The 25,416-nt window shown below is 35.0% G+C and overlaps 1 protein-coding gene across 4 annotated transcripts in view; it reads left to right on the top strand.

Moving 5' to 3' along the window:
* Positions 1 to 25,416, top strand: part of MEF2C (myocyte enhancer factor 2C) — a 195,427-nt gene that overhangs the window by 75,628 nt on the left and 94,383 nt on the right. For 3 of the 4 annotated variants that reach the window (XM_011944249.1, XM_011944246.1, XM_011944247.1), the window contains 2 exons: positions 3,472 to 3,667; positions 22,751 to 22,954. In XM_011944249.1, coding sequence (XP_011799639.1) covers positions 3,614 to 3,667; positions 22,751 to 22,954 — 258 coding nt within the window. In that variant the 5' untranslated portion in view covers positions 3,472 to 3,613. The remainder of the gene's footprint in view (positions 1 to 3,471; positions 3,668 to 22,750; positions 22,955 to 25,416) is intronic. The other variant, XM_011944248.1, reaches the window with a different exon arrangement.

The raw sequence follows: 25,416 nt of genomic DNA, 5'->3' as shown, positions 1-25,416 counted from the left end.
GAACAGTTTAGGGAAGGAAGCACCTTTACACCTTTTATTGTTCGTGGTTGCTGACATCATATCCTTCCCTGACCGGTCTGTGTGCGTGTTTCCTGCCATTCTGTCAAAATTCTTCTGTGCTACTGGGAGAGATTTGTAGGAGGGAAGGAGGGAGGAAGAGGGCAAGAAAGAGTGAGGGAGGGAGGAGGGAAATGGAAGGGGGAGGTATGTGTCACTCAAGGGAACTTGTTTGTAAGTGAGATAGCCCAGTGGGAGAATGATCTTTAGCATCTGTCCAGAAGAAATTCTTCTCGACTTGGGTCTCAAACCACTTTGCCTTCATCTGCCTGCTTATGTCAAACTCAAAATGAACAGAAGCCTGCCATAATGAAGTTCCCCTTTTTAGTAAGCAGCCTCATTTTAGTTTTCTTTTATCTGGGTTGGCATTTTTTTTTTTTTTTTGTTAGAAAAAAATGCAGAAGACTGTAACTCTATAGAGTGTAACTATAGTAGAACATTTCTTTTTTTTTTTTCAATTACTGATTATTTGTATGTAGCTCTGTCATTTTCTAAGAATGCTTCTTTCCTGTGGAAAAAAGTAGCGGCAAGGCTGTTGGAATTATGTTAAGCTTATGGTTGATTGTACATAATGAAAGCTCTCTGCATAACTTGAAATTTTACTACATGTAGGCAAGCTATTATAATCCTCTTTCATAAACACACAAAACGGTTTTACAGATTACTAAAGTTAAATAATCTCTTTTTCACCTCTCTAGGCCCCCTACAAATTAATACTTGAAACTGACCTTATAGGTTTTGCATAAAAATTAGGTTAGAGAAAATGTGCTAAGAAAACAATGCGTGAGCTATTGTTGACCTTCCTAATTCTTTAAATTTTTACTGACAGCCTTGAAATGTGGTGACCCATAATCAAATGTTCTAAACCACGTTTCATGATAGACTTTACTTCATAACCAGTTACTTAGTGTCATCATCACCACATATTACTCTGCATGTGTACTTCATACCAAATTTTGCATTTTAGAAATGTTCTGAAGGCAATATCTCAAGAAATATTTATTTATACAGAAAACAAAACTTTAGTTCTATTGAAATTTAAACTTGCTTCTCTCTATATTGCTTTGCATATTTCAAAAAAGAAAATATATTCAATGTCATTTTTATCAATCACTTATATATACATAGATACATACACACATTCTCTCTGGCAAAATTTTTTTCCAGCATGTTTTAAGAATTTTTTTTTTAAAGTCCTTGCTCTGCTCTTTTTAAAAATGGTCTCACTCAAAGTTGTGAAATATGGGGTGGTGATATGGAGGAACTCTCTTAAGTTTGGTTCGTCAGGAACTCTCTCTGCCTTTCTGAGACTTTTCGCCAAGGTTGTTTCGCTGCTTGTTTGGTTATTTGTATTTTGAAATCAGGATCTGTAGACATTCTTGTCTCTTCTGCCTTATCACCACACTCTAATCTGCTCACCCTGACCCTCCACCTTGAAGTGAGTAAGCGCTTAGGCAGCCATAGTCCTGTAAGCCGATAGTGCCACTGGCCTCAGCTCAATGAAAGGAAAGGAAATTGTCTTATATGCATTTGCTGTGGATTCATGCATTGGCTTTCTGTGATAGAGAAAGCTTGTTTGTATCTTTGGGGTCTTAAACATGCATGGGAAATACCATTCTAACATGCTGCTTGCTTCTAAGGTAAGACTATAGGAAACACAGGAAAGTTGCCCCATTGAGTGACATTTAAGACTTTTTCTAAAAATAGACGGACAGTGTCTAGCAACATCAAATATATGATGCAATTATGCTTTGTGGGTTTTTCGTATTTTAATGTGATTTCAATATGTTATAACCATTTTTATGTGTATTTGTCAAATGTGTGTTATTTCTACAACTCTTTAAAATTTTGAATCACCTCCAACATTTAAAATTACAGCTGGAGCAATAGTTTTTGATGAGCACTGTGTGGTCATAATGTTAGTCAACATACATATTCTGAGAGGCAGAACCGAACTGCAGTTTAGCAGAGAGGCATGGGGCAAAGAGAAGGGATAGTCTTAGTGTTTAAGCAGCACTTAATCCACCAGAACTAATTATGTCATAATAGCTTCTCCAATTAAATAATCACCAAAAACTAAAAAAAAAAAAAAAAAAAGACCCAAGGTGATAAAGAGTTTAGAAATTAAATACAGAAATCAAAAGACAGCTAATGGTCAGATTGAATGTGTAACAGCCTTCCTGTTTCAAGAACTTTGAATTGGAGCCAAATAATCTATTAAATAGCCAGGACATTGGCTTAGCATTACATAATGCATGTGGGAATTTATCAGGTCTGTTGTCAGACACCAGCTAAAATAAACAGGGAAATTCTGAGCAGTGTGTAAAGTTGTTGCATTCATTGACCTAAAACGAAATAGAATAATTGGAGCTGTTGCTTGAAGAAACCTTTGTGGAATGCTTTCTTGTTAACTTTCACATTTCAGAGCAATTAACTTCCGTTATGTTCAAGTATTTTCAGATATAATTTAAAACCAAGTAAAGTACGTACTTTTAATATTCTGGGTTTCTTGGACTTATCTCATGTTATTGATGATCATTTCTCTAATTTTAATTCATGACCCAGAGATCGCCAGTATGGAATATGAAGCTTCTGCAGTTTTGTATCTTACTCCATAAAGACGTGGTCTGTTTGTAAATATTTAAATTTAGAGGATGGATGGTCTGTTATAAAAATATGGTATAAATTGAAGAATAATCTTAAATTTGCACCATTTATTTTCTATCAATGCTTATCTTTTTTGATTCTTGTTATCTAAGATGTAGTTTAAGGGCTTTCAAAAAGAAAAGATCTCACTGCTGATAGATGCTTGCAATCTAAGATTAAATATTCCATATTATTTTTACGGTGTTCTCACAGCAATAATTTTTTTAAAGTAAGAGTAAAGGATTTAGATTTAAATTAGTTGACATTTACATATATCAAACAGCACTTTCATAATCGTCCATCCTATTTGCATAACGAGGGACGTTATCACCTCTGCTGTCAAAACAGGAGATTGTTTTCCCTTCAGAAATGAATTAGCTGCCCTACTTAGCATACACAGGTACATAAAGGTTCATTAACTCTCTGATTTCGGTAATTTTTCATAACAGAAGGGTGAAATTGTCACCTAATTTCATTAAAAAGATTAGGAAACTTTTTACAAAAAAAATACATTTCAAGTGCTAGTCTTTAAAAAAGCATCACTTACATGACTTGTTAAATTACTTATGAGATTATTAAAAAATAAAACATTCCTACCTGATATGCTCCTGTCTGTGATATACCATATACTTTTAACAAAAAGTTGTTTTTATTCATTTTATTGCTTTAGCTCCGTATAGCCTATTTCCTTGATAAAATTAGAATATGATAGCTCTTATGAAACTGACTTGCTGTTAGAGTGGCATTTAATTTTTCTTTTTTGTTCAGCAGGAACGAATGCAGGAATTTGGGAACTGAGCTGTGCAAGTGCTGAAGAAGGAGATTTGTTTGGAGGAAACAGGAAAGAGAAAGAAAAGGAAGGAAAAAATACATAATTTCAGGGACGAGAGAGAGAAGAAAAACGGGGACTATGGGGAGAAAAAAGATTCAGATTACGAGGATTATGGATGAACGTAACAGACAGGTGAGTGGAGTAAACTTTCTTTGTGTCATTATTTATTAATTATATTTTCTCCACATATGTTAAGGGTACAGAAAATATTTTGAATCTGTAAACATCTATTAAGAGAAGTTTGGGTTAATTAAATGTGGCCAGTTAAAGAGCTGATAGTCTCTTATATATAAAGGAGAAAAAATCACTTGATTTGTCAGAAATATAGTTTACACATTTGTGATCATTCACTTTTTACTTCAGTACAAATTTTAAATGGGAAGTGTGCTAGTGTGACATGAATAGCTTGATAATTAAGAGTTAATCAGCACAACATTGCTACATTGCACGCATCATCAAACAAAGATATCCTTATATTCATGGGAACTAGACCTTTTGTGGTCATTCACTTAAAGGTTTATAATATTGGATAAATATCCTGTATAAAAATGGCTTTCATTTTATTCATAGTAAATGAGATTTTGAAATACATCCAAACATTTTAACATTGTGCTGACAACAACAAAGAAAACACCCACACGATATTAATAACTTAAAACATATAGGCAAGAACTATCAGTTAATTCATACCATTTTAAATCTGAATTTGATAAACATAGAGGCAGATGGTGTTATAATTTTTTTCTAGAATGCCAGTGATAATGTCTGTGTGATACAATTAATCTGTTGTGCAGACTTTACACATTCAAATGCTCAGTTCAGCATTAAAGACTTGTATATCATGAATGCCTGCAATTTGATTCTATTTTTCTTCACACTTGGAGAGAGTGGATTTAGTTAGGCTATATAAGGACAGCTGGGTAGCTTGTCTAACATTAAATATTAAATAATGGTCCTGGGAGAAATTATAGTAGTGCAGGGTCCCAACCATCTCATATGGATCATGGAACCTGCAGAGAAGACGTTTCTGAACTGTGGAAGAGAAGAGTGTTTTGCCTATTGCTCAGTTACACTGAAGAAAGGCTACACAGTAGCCCTGGGGACAACCAGTAGACTGTAGTTTACCCACAAATACAGACGCTCATGTCCTCTGTTGTCCCTTTTTGTCTTCTTGGACGTACAAATGGGACTAGAACTGATTGATTCATTTTTTTAAATATAGTGCTATTTCTTGTGTAAATTATAATGAATAGGAATTATTTATTGCATCACAGTCAGTATACCATTAAAAAGTAGAGAAACTTTTAGGTTTTCAAGTTTATACTCCTCTAAATTATTGTATATTTTCAGGTACACATGACTTGAGCTAGTTTTGGCTGCATGTTTAGCTAAAGGGTGAATAATATTAAGATTTATGGTGGATTCTTTTAGTGTTTTCATGCACATCGTTTCTTGCTGTGGATCAAGCCAAAAAGCAATAATTGTGTCAATAGAAAACCACTACTTTTTAATTGGCCTATAGCTTGAAATTTAGATTAAGACTGAAATATTGAACATCATGTAACACTGTTTGGACTTTGTTATTTGGACCAGAACCTACTTTGAGTACAGTCAAAAACATATGAATGAGCATTTACACTTTATTACCAACAGCAGATAATTTTTAGGTTTATGATATTCATTGTATCTTGTTTTGCTTGCAAAGTTAGAAGAGAATTTTTGCAGGTTAAATTCATGAGCTTTTATTATGCTTTACTTAAAAAAAAAAACAGGGATCCAAGATTTTTTAATTTCTATTTTTAATTATTATGGGTAGATAATAGTTGTATTTAATATGGGATACATGTGATGTTTTGATACATGTATACAATGTGTAGTGATCAAAATCAGGATAACTGAGGTGTGCCTACCTCAAGCATTTATCATTTCTTTGTATTAAGAACATTCCAATTCTATTCTTTTAATTACTTTTAAATATACGATAAATTCTTACTAACTGTAGTCACCCTATGTACTACCAAATTCTAGATCTTATTCATTTTACCTATTTTTATACCCATTAAATCCCCACTTTATCCCCTCCCCGCTCCATGCCCAGCTACTGTTCCAAGCCTATGGTAACCATCAGTCTACTCTCTATCTCAGGGGGTTCAATTTAAAAAAAAAAGTTTAGCTCCCGCACAAGTGAGAACATGCAAAATGTGTCCTTCTGTGCCTGACTTATTTCACTTAACATAATGTCCTCCGGTTGGTTTCACCCATGTTGTAACAAATGACAGGAATTCTAGGGATAGAAGAATTTTAAAGCCGGGAGTGGTAGTTCATGCTTGTAATCCCAGCACTTTTGGCAGGCAGATCACTTGAGCCCAGGAGTTCAAGACCAGCCTGGGCAACATAGGGAAATGCAATCTCTTATTTTAAAAAGTAAAAAAAAAAAAAAAAATGGTGTGGTAGTGGCACGCACCTGTGTTTCCAACTACTTGGGGATCACTAGGGCCCGAGATGTCAAAACTGCAGTGAGCCGTGATCACATTACTCCACTTCAACCTGGGCAACAGAGTGAGACCCTGTCTCAAAAAAACAAAAAGAAAGAAAAAGATTTTTAATACCGTACTTTTGAGCTAATAATTGAATATTTTTTCTTTATTTATATACAGTTGCAGGGACAGTGGCTGTTACTCTCATCCAGGTTAGAAGTTATAATAACTTTAGAAGAAGAAAACTTACTCAAATTCAGCTTAGTTTGACTTACCATTTTTTTAAATTCTGAAGACAGATTTCTTGATTTTATTCTTTAGAATTTGGGATATATTTATTCTTTTCTCCAGTCTTTAGATACAGTAGGCCTGTAAGTTCAATGCTTTTAAACAGAATTAGTAAAATTGAAATCCGCCATGTTTTAATATATATTTCAGTGATTATTTTAGAGGCTATTGACAATTTCAAACATCTTACATATAAATGTTTGTCTTGTGCACCTCTCACCTACTATGAGAGCGGTTTTAAGAGTCGTTTGGGAAAGAGCCTAAAATATGTAGGGCACTTCTAATAAACAAAACCAGCAAATCCAAAACAGCGTATCATACTGTGTAGCGGCATCCCTAACCTGGGCTTGCTTTCAACTGTGTATTCACATGTTGCAAAGAAAAATGTTGGCTGCTTTGCCCTCTTTGAAGCTGCCCCACTGTAGACTGTCCAGTAGAACCTCACGCAATGGCTCACTGTCATCTTTTCTTAAAAGCTGTCAAAGACTGCTCTGCCATTGCACTTGTTTATTTAGCTATACACAGAACAAGGTATGTTTTTTCCAGAAAAAGAAATACTGACTTCAAGTGTGAAATGAAATATTACAGCACTGATGTGATAAGTTGTATATCATTAAGAAACAAAACTGTTGTGAAATAGAATGGCTGTTTAAATTGAATCTTACCTTTACTTTAGCCGTCTTTCATAGTGGAAGTAGAGAACAGCTCAAATTCAGAAACATCAATACATAAAATAGTTTAGGTGAGAATAAAAGTTGACAGCCTTTTTTTATTTAAAAAATTTTCGGCATTTCCAAGTTTACAAAAACTATTTATTTTTAGTTTCAAGCTTAAACATCATGGATTTCTTAAGCAAGTATGTAAAAATAACATTATGAATTGTTAATTTATCTTACAGAAATTTTCAGACAACCTAATAAAAGTAATTACCAATTATGTGCCAAGAACCATATATATATATATATATATATAATTCCAATTAATTTTTATTAGTAAGTCCCATTTTATGGCTGAATAATTCATTTATTTGTGAAATCAACAAATGTTACTAGACTGCAGTGTACCTATCACTAAGTATTCAGTGGTGAACAAGAATCTCGTCCAGTTTATCCTCTGCTTTAGGGGGTCAGTGAGCTTTTCTGTAAAGGACCACATAGTAAATATTTTTAGCCTTGTGAGCCATATAGTCTTTGTCTCAACTACTCAACTCTGCCCCAGTAGTCTGAAAGCCGTATGCAATATGTAAATGAACCTGTGTGGCTGTGCTCCAATAAAGCTTTATGGACAAAAACAGGACATTTGGATTTCACTTGTAGGCTACAGTTTATGGACCCCTGATTGAATTAAACAGACATGAAATATGAAAATATATAACAAAAATTTCACTTATATGTGCTATGAAAGAATAATAGAAGGTATTTACATCAGGGTTGGAGAAAGGCCTGAGGAAGTGCTAAAAAATGAGCTAAAAGATGAGTCAGCGTTAGGCAGGTGACAGCATTCCAGAAGCAGTATTTGCAAAGCTCCTTAAGAGAGGAAAGAGCTTGACTGAGGAGCTGAAGGAAGAGCAGTGGGACTTGAGCCTGGTGTATGACTGTAGAGAAAGGAGAGAAAAGATTGGATAGACAGGACCCAGATCTTGCAAAGTTTTGAAGGTCCTATTAAGTTCTAAATAACTGGCTCAAAACTGTACAGTTAAAACTGGGAAGTGACCAAGATCTGAGCCCAGATCTCTCATATTCAACACAAAACAAATCGTGCTCTTTAAAATTATGTCATGATGCATCTAGTGTAATATAATAACTAAGAGCATGGTTTTGTGTCATTGCTTTTCCCAAATACATTATACCGCATCCAGCATAATCAAATGGCTAAGAGACATGCTTTTTAGAGACATACAAACTTGGTTATTGTCCCAGTTCTGCCACTTACTAGCTATATGACTCTCTAGCAAGTTACTTAGCCCCTCTGAGCTTCAGCAGTACCCTCGTCACTAGAGTGAGGATTAAACAAAAATAGTACCTTTCTCGTTAGGTCCTTAAGATAATTAAATGAAGCAGTAAATGTAAAGTTCCCACCACATAATAAGTGCTCAATAAATTTACCTATTAACTATTCCTATTAAGACTCAGGTTCTTTGAACCATTCGCTATTATAGTTAATGTGATTTCTGTCAAAACAACTCTTGTGCTGTGTAGCACAATAAAGAATGTTACCTAAATCTTCATTTCATGAGGGTTTTATCTTAAAAGGGTATTGAGGAGATGGATGGAAAAGTGGAACAGGTAGAGCAGAAACACAAAGGAGCCTTCAGAAGCTAACAAGGGGCTAGAGAATGATACCAGAGCAGGAGCGAGCTGATGCAAAGAGGATAGTTTGTGGACAGGAAGGAAAGATCACACAGGACGTTTGCAGAGAAGGATTTATGACAAAGGATGGGGAGAAGCCGTTTCCTAAATTTTATGCTTGTGGGAACTATTTTCGAATATATGTTACTGACCAAATTATTTTTAACTACTCCTCACCATTTTTATCACTACCAGCTTCCAGCTTATGCTAACACTACAGTTTCAGTCTCTCAATCGGCATTTTTTTTTACCCTTGAAATACTCCCATCAGTTAGGCAATCATAATCTTACCCTCCTTCACGTGGTACCAATTTTTAATCATGCTCCTGAAACAGAATTTTTTTTTTCTGTGACACTTTTATTGTAGTTTACAATAGCATAAATATACAGGCTTAAAACACTCAACAGCAAACTTGTTTTTATGCACAGATGGTTTGGGGAGGGGTTTGTTTCATTTCTTTTGTCTTTACATTTTTTCAAATTAACAAATAATTGTACATATTCATAGGGTACACAGTGATGTTTTAATACATATAATGTATAGTGATCAAATCAGGGTAGTTAGCATATCCATTATCTCAAACATTTATCATTTCTTTGTCTTGGAAACGTCCAATATCCTCCTTCTAGCTATTTCAAACTGTAAGATACATTAACTGTAGTCATCCTTTGGTGGTATAGAACACTTGAATGCATTTGTCTTATCTAGCTGTAATTTTGGATCCTTTAACAGTTTTTAAATGAGTCTTGTCCTTATATGACTCTTTCTACAAACAATATATTTAGAAATCTGTTATATTAGGAAGAAAGATATATAAAAATCAGGCATGCTTAACCTAAACCTATTTACTTGTATGTTTGTATTTGAAAATTTCAGCTTTCCTACTTTGAAGGATGGGAGAGGTAAACCCAAATTTATTTGTGCAACTTGTTATAAAAAGACATTTAAATATTTGTCAGATAACACAGGGCTTAAAATAGTAGGTTAAGGAAGAAATATATTTAAATGTCTTAAGTTTTCTTTTCTTTCATCAGATCTGGAACACTAATAGTTTTTGCCAGCAAACAAAACTTCATGTAATTATCAGTGCAATAACTGGAGCACAAATTAAAGACAATTAGCAACAGTCTCCTGTTAATAGAACAGGAGAATCCCCTTATGACTAAAAGAATTCAGAGTTCATAGCTGTTACATTTTCTAACTTCCCCTCTTCTTATGTCCCCGTCTCAGTCTCTTTATATGAATTATAAATTATATAAGATGAACTAGGAAAAAAGCTGGAAAAATGTGTTCAGTGTAGATGCAGCTTCTGACAGTTTCTACATACTGATGTGTTTTTAAACTAAATCTGGTCTATTCGACACTAAACTGAAAAAAATAGATGTATAGATTCCCTCAAGTGACTCTTTAAAAACAAAAAATTTTACTCCTTACTGTTTCCTGGTTTTCACCAAGTTAATTACAGTTCTAAATTTGGGAGTTACATTCTAATAACCTAATAGAAAATTTTTAAAAGAGAGATGCATTCACTCTTTAAATGTGACTAACTGGATAATTGAGAAATACAAATTAATTGCTTCAAAAAAATAATTTTTCGGTGAATTCCAAACCATAAGTTGGAGAATAGATAGAAGATGCAGTCACCACTGCTAAATGCACTTATTTAGGCCACCTCCACAAACAGAATTTCCAGACTTGCGAGTTTTTCTTTAAATACTATAGAAGAATTATATTTGTTAATCAAGAAGTATCTGGAGTCTCTTTCAGACCTAGTGAATAAAAAGTTCAATCAGTGAAAAATTATTGATTTTCCCATCTTTTAATCCAAAATAAGCCTGCGAATACCTCATATAATGATGATGATGATTGTTTTTTCTTAGTATCATTTCTTAATGGGGAGGAGCTACCTGCCTCCCCAACACTTTATTAAAAATTATACTAAATTTATTTCATTTAAATAAAATTAGAGTATATCATAGTAATATTTTAGGACATCATACTCATCAGAATTGAATTATAGGGTATAGTGCTGCATATTGGGGATGCCTTCTTAAAAGCTCCTCATGCGTATAAGTTAAATCATTCTTTTATTAATCTTAAAATTACCAAGGGAAAAGTTTTTATTCAAAGATTTGGAATTGCTGGTGACTGACGAGGTTGAAAAAGAAAACCAGAAGGGAAAGTAACCCAAATAGTACTTCTAAGAGTTTCAAAATTTAAAAAAAAAGGCAGTAGGCAGAATGCTCAGATATATGTTTAACAGCTGTGACCTCAGGCCGTTGATTTCCATTTTATCCCTTAGCGTTTTGAAAACAATTCACAAATAGTCTCCCCACCATGTAGTGGAATCACAGCAATAGTGTGCCACGCCACACATTTACTGTTTATCCCATTTGGTGCATTATCGTTTATATTTATGTCAGCTAGATCTACTCCTTTACTGCCAGAAAGATATTGCTCCAACCCCCGTCAATCTCATTCATTCACTTTCCTTTGGTAGGAAATCTGAGAGAGGCCAAAATTTTCACAAGGAAAAGAGTAATTGTCTCTTGTAGAATTCTGTCACTCTTCTTTGAACTTGAGGGCCTCAACGGTTTTTATTGTTTCCATTTCTAATTTGTGTATCTCACATAAATTCTACTTAAAACTGTAATTTAAAAAGAATCTAATGCTTTTATTTATTGTATGTCATTTTGTGTAGAAAGTTGACATTGAATGGCCCCTTTCACCTCTGGGAATGCATACACACACCACTCTGTCCGCTACAAGTCACCTTTAGCTTTGCAAATGCACAAACTGTGTGACATTGTATTACTGAGAAACCAACACTAAAAATAATTACATTATAAATAGACCACATAAACCCAGAAGTTTCTTCCAAACTGTAGATTAAAAGACATGATGCTAATTGTTTCAAAAGCCATGTCCTCTGCAGTCTGAACTTCTTTAACATTTAGTTCAAAATGAAACTACTTCAAAAATTATTTTGTAAAAGTATTTTTGAAGTTTACATCCCAATGTATTCTTGTTGAAGGTAGTTTGGAAACTTTTATTTTTTCTGAGGATAATGGCTTTGGGCAAAAATTTTAAAAAATATAAGTAAATTAGACATCATTAAGGAAATAAATTAAAATATCATAATATGTAATGTGTATTTGTGTTTCTTTTGAAATATGTTGGACCTTTAATAAGAATTAGAGAACCAATCTAAATGTTTGGAAATTTGACTTTTAATTTTAAATTGGAACAGTTTAACTGAAGAAATCACTAACATTTAAATAACATTTCAACAAATGTAACTGTTTGGAAACTATAAGGGAGACAGCCTTCTGTCTTGCAAGGATTGATTTGGAAGGCCCTGGGGGAGAAAATATTGGAGTTAGGAGGTAAAACCTAAGCTATTGTGGAAAGGAAGAAGTTACACTCTTCCTGTTATGACAGGAAAATGTAGACAAATGTGCTTCCTGAGCATTTGCTCAGCAGGGAATGAAGTATCCTTTGACCTTTCCCTTAGGTACATTTGGCTTTGTTGAACTAGTAAACATGTTTTTGCCCCCCAAATTTTAATCTGGTTTATTTGATTCTTCTCAGATTCAAATTATATCTCTTATGTAGATGAGATACGGAGAAACAGAGGTATTTATTTTATGACTGCATCTGCAGATTGGATTTAGAATGAAAATCAACCCTTTAACGAACCAGGCAGATCTGAGCAGCACATATAAAAAATGTGAAGCCTGCTGTGTTAGTCCTCTTTTCAAAAGGCAAAAACATTCCGAGGCCTTAAAATGGACCACAGTAAAATCTCTTAAATCCTGATCAAGTTAGTAATTTTCAGTCATCCTTCTTCCTTTTCCTCATGTAGACAAATGTATCAGAATTTAGCTGTCACAAATTTTAAAACTCAAACTCTTGTGATTTTGTTAATAAACACTTGTTTTATTAATGTGCATTTGATTATTTAATTTAGATCTAATTGTGATTTATTATTTTTCATCCAGTGCATAAGATTTAGAGTTTTATTTTGGGATTTGGAATGTTGACTTAGGGTGAGGGATTGGTAGAGTTCTAAATTCCACACTCTAAGCCCCTATTTTAATCCTTTTATCATGGTCAGAATTTTAGGAACTACTGCTTGAAAATCCTTTGGAAATACTACTATATTTCAGTGAAACGAGGCTCAATTTGCTTGAGGGTAATGAGGACAATAGTCCCCTTTGCAGCAGAACACACTGCTGTCTCATCCTCGCAAGTTATGCTGGAGGGTTACAAGCACGTGGTAGCAGTCTGCTTAAAAGAGTCCCTCGCTGCCCTTTAAAGAGCCTTTCATTTACGATGGCAGGCCCCGTCATTGTATAAAGGAACACTTGTCTAGAACACAAGTCTGCAGAGGCACTGCTTCCTCCCATCGAGAGTAATCATCGGGCCTAAAGCTCACAAGCCTTTCTAATGACAGAGTGAATTAAACAAAATAAAACTGAAGAGGAATACTTTAGAACACTTGTGCCGTTACTTACTGTCAGGAACAAGGGAGGTAGAGAAAGAGCATTTAGGAGGGCATTTCCCTTTTTCCCAATTAAAGATTGTCGTTGCAGACTCTTGACTCCAGCCCTAACCCTTTAAACACATAGGAAGACCTGTGGCTCCTGGATTACAGAGTGTATTGTATCTGTGAACTGTCCATCTGTCACTCATTAGTCATTCTGTTTCCTCAACTGGGAGGAAACTGAGAGATTATCTAGGTGGGGGGATGAGGAGGAGGAGTCGACCTGAAATATTTTCACAGAATGAGGGTTATATTTATCATGACTCTATTTGGAGGGAAAAAAAATGATAAAACCTCAAACCTTTGAAAATAGAATTAGCTGGGTATATGAGTCCCAAACACGTCTTAAAACAAAGAAACTACTATTTACGAGTTAAAGAATGGTGAAAATAAAACAATAAAAAATTATCCATTCATTGACGACCATAATGTTCAACTAAGATTAGGCTGACCGGGCACGGTGGCTCAAGCCTGTAATCCCAGCACTTTGGGAGGCCGAGACGGGCGGATCACGAGGTCAGGAGATCGAGACCATCCTGGCTAACATGGTGAAACCCCGTCTCTACTAAAAAATACAAAAAAAAAAAAAATAGCTGGGCGAGGTGGCGGGCGTCTGTAGTCCCAGCTACTCAGGAGGCTGAGGCAGGAGAATGGCATAAACCCGGGAGGCGGAGCTTGCAGTGAGCTGAGATCCGGCCACTGCACTCCAGCCTGGGCGACAGAGCGAGACTTTTTTCTCAAAAAAAAAAAAAAAAAAGATTAGGCTAAAAATATTCTGATTGGTGGAAAGAAGTATTTGGGACCCATAGATGAGATTTTTGTTCCTTCTCTTAGTGATATGTCTGAGGCAATTTGGAATTGGGCCTCAATTATTATTATAGATGTGAGTAGCTGCTGTTTCTAACAGTCCTTTTCTATCAGAACTCTTTCCTGTAAGGTGCAAGAACTACAATAGTTAATATGGCAGGAAAGTTCTTCTGAGGTGATTTTATGAATGGGGCCGGGCCTGGGAGGATGAGGGAGGGGGCAGTCGTGTGGAGTGGAGAAAGATTATGAAATGCCCTTTCCATTGCACAGTAGTCAAGCTAATTTCCCTACCCTGTAGGAAATGATACAGGACTCCTTCTCTGTTTTTAGAACTCGTTATTTACATTGCCTGTGTAAATCAGAGGCCCACCTTTTTTATTCTAACTGTAAGCAGACCTGTATTTACTACCAACTAAAATTCTTCCCATTTTCTGAAATTAAAATAAACATCCATAAATATAGAACTAGTTTGTGCCCACTAGTGCATGCATGTGGTTCTCAGTGGCTGTAGTGGAAATGACCAGAGCATCTGAGGGCAGAGTTGGCTGCAGAGTCTATACAAAAGTAGCTTTGATTTACTCTCAGAACCTAGAAACCAACTTGCTCTCAATTTAGTGTTCTTAGTATTATTTTTTGACTTTAACCTAGAAAGCAGTCCTTACAGTAATTAATATGTTATGCATTACTGTGCTTGTACTTATCAGAATTTCTGATGTTTCTTAATGTAACATTACAAATGACAGTGCCTGCACACTGTTCAATAAACAGTTGATTGGGTCGATATTGAGCTGAACTTCAGCCCCTAAAATCCATAGTTATCTAAAAGAGGGAAGGAACACCGACTAACAGAAAGAAAGATGCGTTTTGTGTGAAGAGGGATGGTTTTCTAGTCCATCCAGGAACAAGTTTGGGGACCTTGGATAAGGCAATTCATGTCGTTGTTTACAGCATTCATCTGAAAAATGGGGATGATAAACTGTGCTAAAGAGTAAGTTCAAAGAGATACTGTTGAATGTAGGGAGATAATTTATTATAAAATCTTTGAGCTTCTTAGAAAAAATCATCAAATAAGCAACACTGTTATCTAAAAAAAAATAAGAAATATGATATGCTTCACTTGCACCAACAAACCCACACATAAAATTTGACCCACTCCAGTTTTTCTCCTGATTAATTTTACCAAATGTAAGTTTTTACAGTAAGTTAAAATGACACACACAAAAATAAAACAAGTATGTGAAATTGCCCTCTGTCAGTAGCAAACTTCTTGTTGACATAGTCTGAGCATCCATAGAAATTTATTTTCAGCTATTCATTTTGAATTATGAAAAACACTACAATTCCTCTGTTCATATATCTATTCATTCTATCAACATATATTTATTTAGCCAAGTATTATTATTGGATGTCACATTACAACAATGAACAAAAGATGGCCCAAGTACTCAAGAAAAGCTAGGATATAGCTGAGAGAGATACTCTAATCTAGAACTAAGTAAATAATGGTAACACAAGCTGACAGTCGGTCCTAGGAGACCAGTCTTTTACAGTATGTTTCAAGGAGCGACCAAGCCTGGTGCATCAGAGAAGATACTACTTGCCTTGTAAAGTGTTTCACAGTTAACAAGTTGGTTTACACTTGTATTATATCCTCTACTTGACCTCTCATAGAATTCTATATGATGCCTATTATTACCTCCACTTTCCAGGTGAGGAAATTGGGGTTCAGGTAAGTTAAGCCATTTTATGCAAAGGCACACAGCTCATAAAAGGCAGAGCTGGGACTTGATTTTCAATTTTTATGTTTTTCTTTCTACATTGCACTGCCCCAGTCATGATGCATATATCCTGCTTCTTTAAAATTTCTTTAATAATGTGAATTTTCTATTTTATCAATCTGGATAATTATTTTTCTGTGCATTTTCAGCACATTCATCATTTAATGTTGTCTAATTTTTTACAGTCTTTTGTGTCTCTTCTAGCTACAAAAAAGTTATTTTATTTCTTGAAATATGGAAATTAGAGGCGATAATGTATTGGGATTGAGTAACTAAAACATAGGAGATTCTGTAGGGTGCATGCTTGGTGAACCATATTGCCATTGACTCTTAACTCAAAGCTCTATGATACCTAGGCATAGATTAAGAATATCTAAAAATTAGAATAAATATCTTAAAGGTCTCTGGTTCAACTTCCTGCTTAATTCAGGAACCCCTTCTACACCTTCCTGGATATGCAGCTGTATGTGAACATATTCAGAAATGAGCTGCTTTCTGCTTGGTGAGACTAGGTCCACTCTTAGGCAGTTCTCATCACTAGATTTTCCCTTGTTTTGAACCTCTTTATGATTTTCAACAGTGCTTACTAATTTTGCCTTTTCACATGGGCATATGCTTCAGATCTTAGAAAATGTTTAGCATTTCACTTTTAATTCTATTTTTTCTGAGTTATACATTCCAGATTCTCTCTATGGTTCCTCATGCAAAATTGTTCTCAGACCCTACATCAGTCAGTTTACCATCCTGTAGATGCTCTAATTTTGTCAGTGCCTTCTTAAAATGTAACCTTCAGAACTGAATACACTACCAAAGATGGTTCTGACAAACAAAAAGATCAGTAGAATAATTAATTACCACTATAGAACACTAAAACTTTAGATCGTTTTCCAAAATTCTGTAATTTTCTCCAACCTGACCTTTTGTAATTGTTTTTTAAAAATATGAATGTGGACTTTAAAATTACCTCCATTTGAGTCATCTTGATTGTGACCCAACTTTCTAAAGGCTGTAGAAGGCGCTATGGATATAGACTCTATCACCTAGTGTGTTTGCTCAAGCACCCAGATTTACGTTGCATGCAGATCTGATAAGCCTGCCTTCTTATATTCCCATCTAAACCACTGACAAAAATGTTTCCTGGGATGGGAAAAGTACTGAACTCCATGGCACTTTACTAGAGACTTTTTGATAAACTTAACATTGATCAATTAAGTCAGCCTCATTAATTATAGTTCAACAGCCATATTTAAATCAGCTAAATTACTACCATCAAGTCTCAAATTCTGCATGAGGATTTCTTCACTTTTCCAGATGCTTATTCTTTGAAAATCTGAAGTCATCAGAAAGTTGAATACTTTTTTGCTGAACAAACTCAGTCATCCTGAACCCATGGATCCTCCCCATTCTTTCTGTATCCTGTGATTGTAAAATTAAATTTTTATCTTCAGACTTTTTCATCTTTCATGATGAGTCATCATCCAGGCAAGGGATAAAAAAGTAAAAACTTTTCTCTGAACTTTTTGAAGTATATTTTTCTTGAGGTCTACAGCGTATTTACATATATATTTCTGTCCAGACATCATTTACCTTCTTTATTATAAATTCCAAGATAGTATAATTACTTTATCTTCAGATATGTGTCACTAATAAGCTAAACATTGTAGTAAAATAAAGGTATATGTGTCCAAAATCTCTTATTTTGGGGAGATTAAATTATTTAAAAGGCAAGTAAAAAGTGTCTACTCTAACATAAAATTATACCGAAACATTCAGACCTCAAAATGGAGTATTTCCATTCCATAATCCACTCATTCAACAAAGGTTCATTGAGTGGCCACTGGTCAGAGTCTGTGAGAGGCCTGAGTGAGGGTCTTCGAGGAATTCAAATCTGGCAGAAGGGAAAACCAACTTTGTAATAGTGGAGTAAGTCTGATAATAAAGATTTGTAAAAAGTGCTGGAGGACTACAGTGAGAAAGGAATGAGTTTTATCTGAATGTGACAAGGAAAGCATCAGAGAAAGAAGTTGGCATTTAAACTAACCCTTACAGCCTGATGGGCGCATCCAGTGGCCAGGTGGAAAAGGAGAGATGGGAGTAATACCACAATCAGCTTTCACTAAGTCAAGATTAGAAATAACCAGTAAGGTAGATTTCATTTCATACTCATCTTGACTGAATTTACATCTATTATTATTTTTCTAACTCAATAACTGAATTCACTCAACTCTAGATAAAAATACGAATTCAGATTATTAGACCTGACTGAAAATATAACTTTGTTGGCCAAGTCATGCATTTTGTTCCAAATAAAGAAAATTCCTTTTAAACGTTGTGGAATTAAATGACTTTTTCTCCAGCCACAAGGAACTGATATGAACAAGGGAGATATTATTTTATATAATGGAACCCACAGTACCTAGCACAAATGTCTGACACAGAGAATGTTCAATAAATATTGCTTAGCATAATGTTTGACATGCAGAAAATGCTCCATAAAACTTAGCCAAATTATTTTTACACTTTTTGTGAATAGACTTTCTTAAATTTTTAGTAACTGGTTTGTAAGGTGCTGTATGTAATGAATGTTTCTTTTCTCAAATTTCAAATTCTAATTTCTGTTTTTCCTTCATACTTAATAGATTCTAGAGCCATTATCAACATAAGATGTATGATATCTGTCCTTATTCTAGGATTTAAAAGTCAGGGCCACTAAAAAACTTAACATACCATCATCACATTTGGGGCTATTTAAAGATGCAAAAAGATAAAGAAAAAACACAAAATAAAAAACTTACAGAGTAGTTCTGCTTTCTACGCTATATCACGCATTAAGTCTCTTTAATTTAATAACATGTTGACTTACATAAATCCTGGAAAAGAGTGACTCTTTGCCTAACTTCTGTAAAAACCTCTTTCTGCCTCACCTAAGGTTCCAAGCATGTTATTTAAAAAGAAATATGGACTTGTCCCCCATTACAAACTATTATCAAGTTAAGAAAAATGTAATCATCACAATGCATTATTTAAGTATAAAAGCTCAGAATTGAAATCTTTGTCATTGAGTGGCATCTTTTAAATGAAGAGTAATATTCCAGATCTCTTTAGAAAGCCTAATGCTTAAAAATAATTTTATCTAACTATGAACAATGTGAAAAAGCATTATAAAATACATTTTGAGTATGCTATGAAGATTATGAACATAATGCAGAATTAAATTTAGGGCAATTAAGAGTAGATTTTGAAGATATTTTCTTACATGCTTTAATACAGTTATCATTCCAGTTTGCAGTTTTAAATTGCAGAAGAAGCTATATGAACTGACTTCTTTGACAGGTATTATTAAATAAGTATGCATTATCTAGCAGCCTATTTGGTTACACAAAAATTTAGGAGCACTAAAAGTAAACACAAATAGTGGCATTAATGATATTTCTGTACTGAAATGTACTTTGATTATGAGTGTTGCAATGTGCAAAATCCTGAGGTCTGAGTACAACAGAAACCATACTGTATTGAGACATTCCACATGCAGTTTGTGGTCATGAACTTTGATTAAAAGTGGTTTTAGATATATGAAAGTAGTCTAGGTCAGTGCCTTCTGTAATGAACGTATTCTGTAGCCTATTTCACTAAATAAAATGCCAATATGCAGGTATAGTTTCATATCAAAATTGGATCTAAAAGAAATATTAAAAGACATTCAGTACAGCTCTGTGTAATTAATGATTATTATGTTTGTTTAGTCATTCCAAAAAGTTGGTTTTCAACCCATCCTTAATATCAGTTACGACTCATCTGAATAAAACAGAATAAACTTTTCTAAAGTAGTATGATAATCAGATATGAAAATAAAACACTGGCTATATTTTATCAGAAGTACTTTAGAAAGACAATCAATAAAGATGAACTAGAAGGTAAAACACTGACAATTACAAGAAAGAAGAATTATCCAAGTTGAAACGTAAATAACGTAACTGAGTAAATATTGACTAGTTGATATGGGCTAGTAAATACCTAAATGCCTTATTTTCCAAAGAATGGTCACTACAGCTTTATCTTTCGATAGCTCAGCTTTATCTTTCTATCAAACACAGTAACATCCTCAAATAGCCATAATTGGTAGACTCTTCAAGTCACCAAGACGAGTATATTCTGCTAGTTCTTTTTCAGTTAAGTCAACTAAGAAATTTATGGGAACTAATATTTATTGAGCACCTACTCTAAGCATTATACTCAATACTATACACACATTATTGGATACTATCCTCACAACAACCCTAAGAGTAGGTATAAATCTCTGTTTTACAGATGTGAAAAAAATCAAACTCAAAGAACTTTATTTAAAGTAAGGCGAGGCACAGTGGCTTATGCCTGTAATCCTAGCACTTTGAAAGGCTTAAGCGGGAGGATCGCTTGAGCTCAGAAGTTTGAGACCAGCCCAAGTAACATATGGAAACCTCGTTTCTACTAAAAATAAATGAAAATAAAGATACAACCAGAACATGTTGGTGCACGCCTGTAGTCCCAGCTATTCGGGAGGTTGAGGCAGGAGGAGCATTTGACCCTGGGAAGTGGAGGTTGCAGTAAGCAATACTAGTACCACCACACTCCAGCCTGGGTGACAGGGGGAGACCCTGTCTCAAAAACCAAACAAAAAAGAAGTTTTTAAATGAATGTCACATGGCTAGCAAATGCAGCATTCAAATTCAGAGTTCTCTGAATACAAACCCTATGTTCTTTGCTTTCTACCATACTACCTTCAATGTCAATGTGATAATATAATTATTATTAAGTAAGGAATATATGTATTGTTTAAAAAAGTTTGCATATGAATTGTTAAAAACATTTCATGGCAAAATTTATTACATATATAACATACATCAACTTGTATCTTTCTAAAGACTTCACATAATGGTTTCCCCTATCATTTTTTTGTACCATAGATTTTTACCATGTACCCATACATGTCTACTGGTCTAAGCACTGGGGATAAAGTAGTGAGCAAAATAAAAATGGCATATGCCCTTGTGGGGCATGCACTGTAGTGGAAGAGGGTAAACAAATCACATAGGAAAATATACACAGTTTTGTATATTTTTAAATTTTGTATATTTTTGTATATATTTTGTATATTTTTGTGTATATTTGAAAATATAAAATGTAATTGTAACATTAAGGAAAAATAAAAGGTGATAAGTAAGACAATAATTAACAAAATGTGGAGGAATGAAGAGACTGGGAAGTCAGGTTTTCTGTCTGCTAGCCCACAGTCCTTGTCAACATAAATCTATTTAGTTGTAGGGGAGGGTGGGGAGTGGGAGAAGGAGGCGGGCCGGGATTCAGAGTTCTCTCTGAGGTTTCTAGTTTGGATGTCTGAGTTTATGGTGAAATGGGGATTCCAAAAGGGGTAACAGATTCTAGACTGAAGATAATGAGGTTGAGCTTTGGAGGATTTGGGATTTCAGGATGTTTAGACAGGTGTGGAACTGGAGGACATGTATTGGGTGTCTGGAGACAAAAAGAAAGATGAAGGGTAGGAATATGCAATTAGGAATTACACACAAATCTGTGGTGGATAAAATGAGCTGGACTCTCTGCAAGGTGGTTTGGATTTGAAGGTATGAAAAAAGTGTAAATAGTTCCTTCTGAAAACAATAGCTTAATTAAGTAGCTTTTCCCAGAATATGTGCCTCAAAAACCTAGTTCTGAAGAGTGATAGTAAGTGATCCTCAAAATAAACATGCAGAGAAACAAACAATATGTCAGCAATAGGTTTGAAAAGCAAGTTAAAGTTTAAAAGGTTTCGTAGCCTTTACCATACCAATGTGCCTCATTTTCCAAACATATTAGGCCATTGAACTTTTCTCTTAAGGAGTATTTTATAGGAGCAGTACTGTACAGAATGAATACCTGCTGGGGAACAGTGGACCATATAAGGTTTATAATTAAGACTGTTCACACCTTTTCAGTATCCAGACTGGAGCAACAAGCTGAAGTTCAATTAAAAGAGAGTTGAAATTGGGAAGAGTGAAATATATTTTTGCATTTGGTAGGATTGGCAGGTAGGAAGTTTTCAAAGCCAGGGAGAGGGAGCGGTTGTAGACAGCTCATCAGGAAAAAGACAGTAGGAAGAGTGAGGCTTTGCGGTTTGAGATGAATTGAGGAAGGAATGATTCCAGGCAGGGAGATCATCTAGGACAGGAAGCTGCTAGGCTGTCCAAAATTGAAGTGATAAGGACATGAGTGATAGAGTCGCCTGGGAAATATTATGAACCTGAGAAATACTTTGAGGAAAGGAATTATGGGTTTTGGTAATAGATTAGATTAAAAGAAGAAAATGGTGGCATTAACAATACAGCTTCTGACCTGAGAGAAGAAGAAAGATACACAGAAGAATGAAACCAAAACCCTAAGCATATAATGGCTAACGGACTTCCCAATGCCCTGCTGGGTTTCTAGAAAACAGAATACAACGTCCTCTGAGAGAACAGTCATCTTCAAGTGTTTTCAATTAAATGACATGAGAGTAGACAATTTTAAGACTTGTTTGAACACAGATCTAAAATGCTAAGTTCATAATGTCATGTCCACTCTTCAAATAGTCAAAAACAAGCTCCAAACTAATTATTAATTGGGAAATAATGTTAACCATGCTGAAATTAGTTTTTTTTTTTTAAATCTTCACTTGCTCAAAGAAACATGACCAATTCCCTGGTCACCTTCATTAAAATACCCTACATTAAATCTTGCATTTAGAGTCTCACATTCAGCAGCAAACTAGAAATCACACATTTTCAAATGATAAGTAGAAATTAATTTTAGATTTATTTGCTTTCTTTCTAAATGTGTTAGTGCCCAAGGGTCTGACAACTACACACCGTTGTTTTGTGAAGGAAAAGAAAAAAGAAAAGAAAAAACCACACATGAATGAATATTTTTTTAAAAATCTTGGCTGCTTTCTTTTTTCCAGGTGACATTTACAAAGAGGAAATTTGGGTTGATGAAGAAGGCTTACGAGCTGAGCGTGCTGTGTGACTGTGAGATTGCGCTGATCATCTTCAACAGCACCAACAAGCTGTTTCAGTATGCCAGCACCGACATGGACAAAGTGCTTCTCAAGTACACGGAGTACAACGAGCCGCATGAGAGCCGGACAAACTCAGACATCGTGGAGGTGAGAGAGCATGCGTGGTGAGCCCCAAGCCTCTGCAAGCCGGAGTGTTTGGACCTCCCCCTGGCACACACACATATTCACATCATGTTCTTTTTCCTAAGATGTTCATAAAGTCCCATAGCTGGACCCAGGATTATTATCGATCCCAATTCTTACTCCACCTTTTCTCTTCCCCTCAAAAGTTAGAGTGATGTGATGATAGAGACCATGTAGATCTGGTCTTTGCTAGAAATCAAGTACCAGTGTCAAACTATTTGCTTTATCTTTTGCAAGTGGTCATTGTCCACAGCTGCATATTAGGACACCATGGTTGGAAACTCTTGCCAGGGAATAGCTCATCCATTTTTTAGAGACTTCTGATCATTTCTTTTAGGTATATAATAGTTTCCCAGCATCATCAAAGAAAAAGTATATTTAAAAATGAGCTCACCCCAACCTTACACTTTCAGTTTTTCGATTTATGCCTCCTCTTTGTAATTCATTATTCTGAATGCTTTCTTGGTGGAAGAGTAAAGGCAATTATTCTCCTAGAAATGTTTTTTCCTAAAAATTATATCTTTTACATATCAATGAAAACTGTTAATATACACAGAATCAGAAATCAGATGAAAATGAATTTCTAAATGTTACCTCAGTGTTTAATCAATGTCAGATTTAAAAAATTGTTTTATTGTGCCAAAAATAAATGAGCATGATGTTGAAAGTAAAAAATGTTTTAGACGTGTTAGCATAAGTAACATACCATACAGTTTTGGCTGGAACTTTCTAAAGATTTTCAGCATCTATCCTATTTAAATACTTTGTAGTGCCCTTCATGAGCAATGACTAAGACTATGAAACCAAGAAGGAAGAGGTATAATAAGAATGGTTCCCATCTGCCTGTTTTCTTTATCTATTTGTCTACTCTGGCTTCTCTAGATTGTGCCTGCTTTCTCAGAATGAAAAGAAAATTAATAAGTGTTTCAAAAGTATGTACTCAAGTCAGTTTGCCAGAGTACACATCATTCCTGCCATTGCTTAGACTGGTTCCATATTGTGAAAAAATGTAGTGCTAATCCTGATCAAATGAATATGCCTCCCACATCCATTTCCCTTTTACCTGTTACAGTTGTCTAAGACTAATTCTCATTTCTTTGTTTTTATTTGAAAGTTTTTCAAAAGTATTGAGCTAATTGTTGTATTTTATTTTTGCCTAACAAGGCCAAGGAAATAATTTCAGAGAAACAAAAGTGAATGATAAGTAGATCTAGTGTGATATGTGCTTAAAGTACTAGGCATTATTTTAGTTTTTCATTGATAATTTGAATTGTGTGCTTGCTTTGATCTTCAAATTTAAGATCACTGATAAAATTTACCTATGCATTTTAGTTAGTTTTTTATTTGCATATAAATGTGAAAGTACAAAAATATGAAGGTGAACACTGCTTGTGTGTGTGTGCACTAATACATATGTAAAATAAATTCAAAAAACAAAACACCTATTTACTCAAAACTCCCATCTCATTGCTAAAACCATTATAACAAAAGTCAGGGTAACAAAAGAATTTGAGTTGGAATTTATCATTAGACTGGAACTGTGCTAGTCCTTAATGTCGTGTGAAATGCAGTAGAACCATAATGAGCCAATTGAAAAATATGTTGACTTCTAAAATTTGCTTTCTTAAAGGAGTTTAAAACCTAGAACATTCATCTTCTGAGGGTTTTTCTTAGGAATATATTATATGACTTGAAGGCAACTTAAAACTTCATGTATTGGCCAGGTGCGGTGGCTCACGCCTATAATGTCAGCACTTTGGGAGGCCTAGGTGGACAGATTGCCTGAGCTCAGGAGTTTGAGAGCAGCCTGGGTAACATCGCAAAACTCCATCTCTGCAACAAAAAAAAAAATACAAAATTTTTTTGTATTTAGGCATGGTGGCACGCATGTGTGGCCCCAGCTACTTGGGGGGCTGAGGGGGAAAATGGCTTGAGCCTGAGAGGTCAAGGCTGCAGTGAGCCGAGATTGTGCCTCTGCACTCCAGCCTAAGTGACAGAGCAAGACCCTGTCTCTTTAACAACAACAACAACAAAACCCACTTCATATATTGTATGAAAACTTATTATTTTTTGATAGGTGGATATTTGAAAGTCAGACTTCTTTAAATGCCACAAAAACAGCACTGGGTTAAGAGTCATTGTTTTTCATTTGAATCCTTGTCTTGCACTTTTGTGCTGTGTGGTAAGTTGGGTACCCCTCTGGGCTGAAGTTTTCTCATGTCAAAAATGAAGGCATTGAATTTGAAAGTGCTTTTGCAAGATTGTAATTTTTCTAAAAAAAGCAATACATGTAGGCCAGGCGCGGTGGCTCAAGCCTGTAATCCCCGCACTTTGGGAGGGCAAGACGGGCGGATCACGAGGTCAGGAGATCCAGACCATCCTGGCTAACACGGTGAAACCCCGTCTCTACTAAAAAATACAAAAAA

Source organism: Colobus angolensis, unplaced genomic scaffold, assembly GCF_000951035.1.
Source record: "Colobus angolensis palliatus isolate OR3802 unplaced genomic scaffold, Cang.pa_1.0 Scaffold23, whole genome shotgun sequence".
Classification (NCBI taxonomy): Eukaryota; Metazoa; Chordata; class Mammalia; order Primates; family Cercopithecidae; genus Colobus; species Colobus angolensis.
The sequence above is the reverse complement of the archived record's forward strand: the minus strand, read 5'-3'. Positions and strand labels throughout refer to the sequence as shown.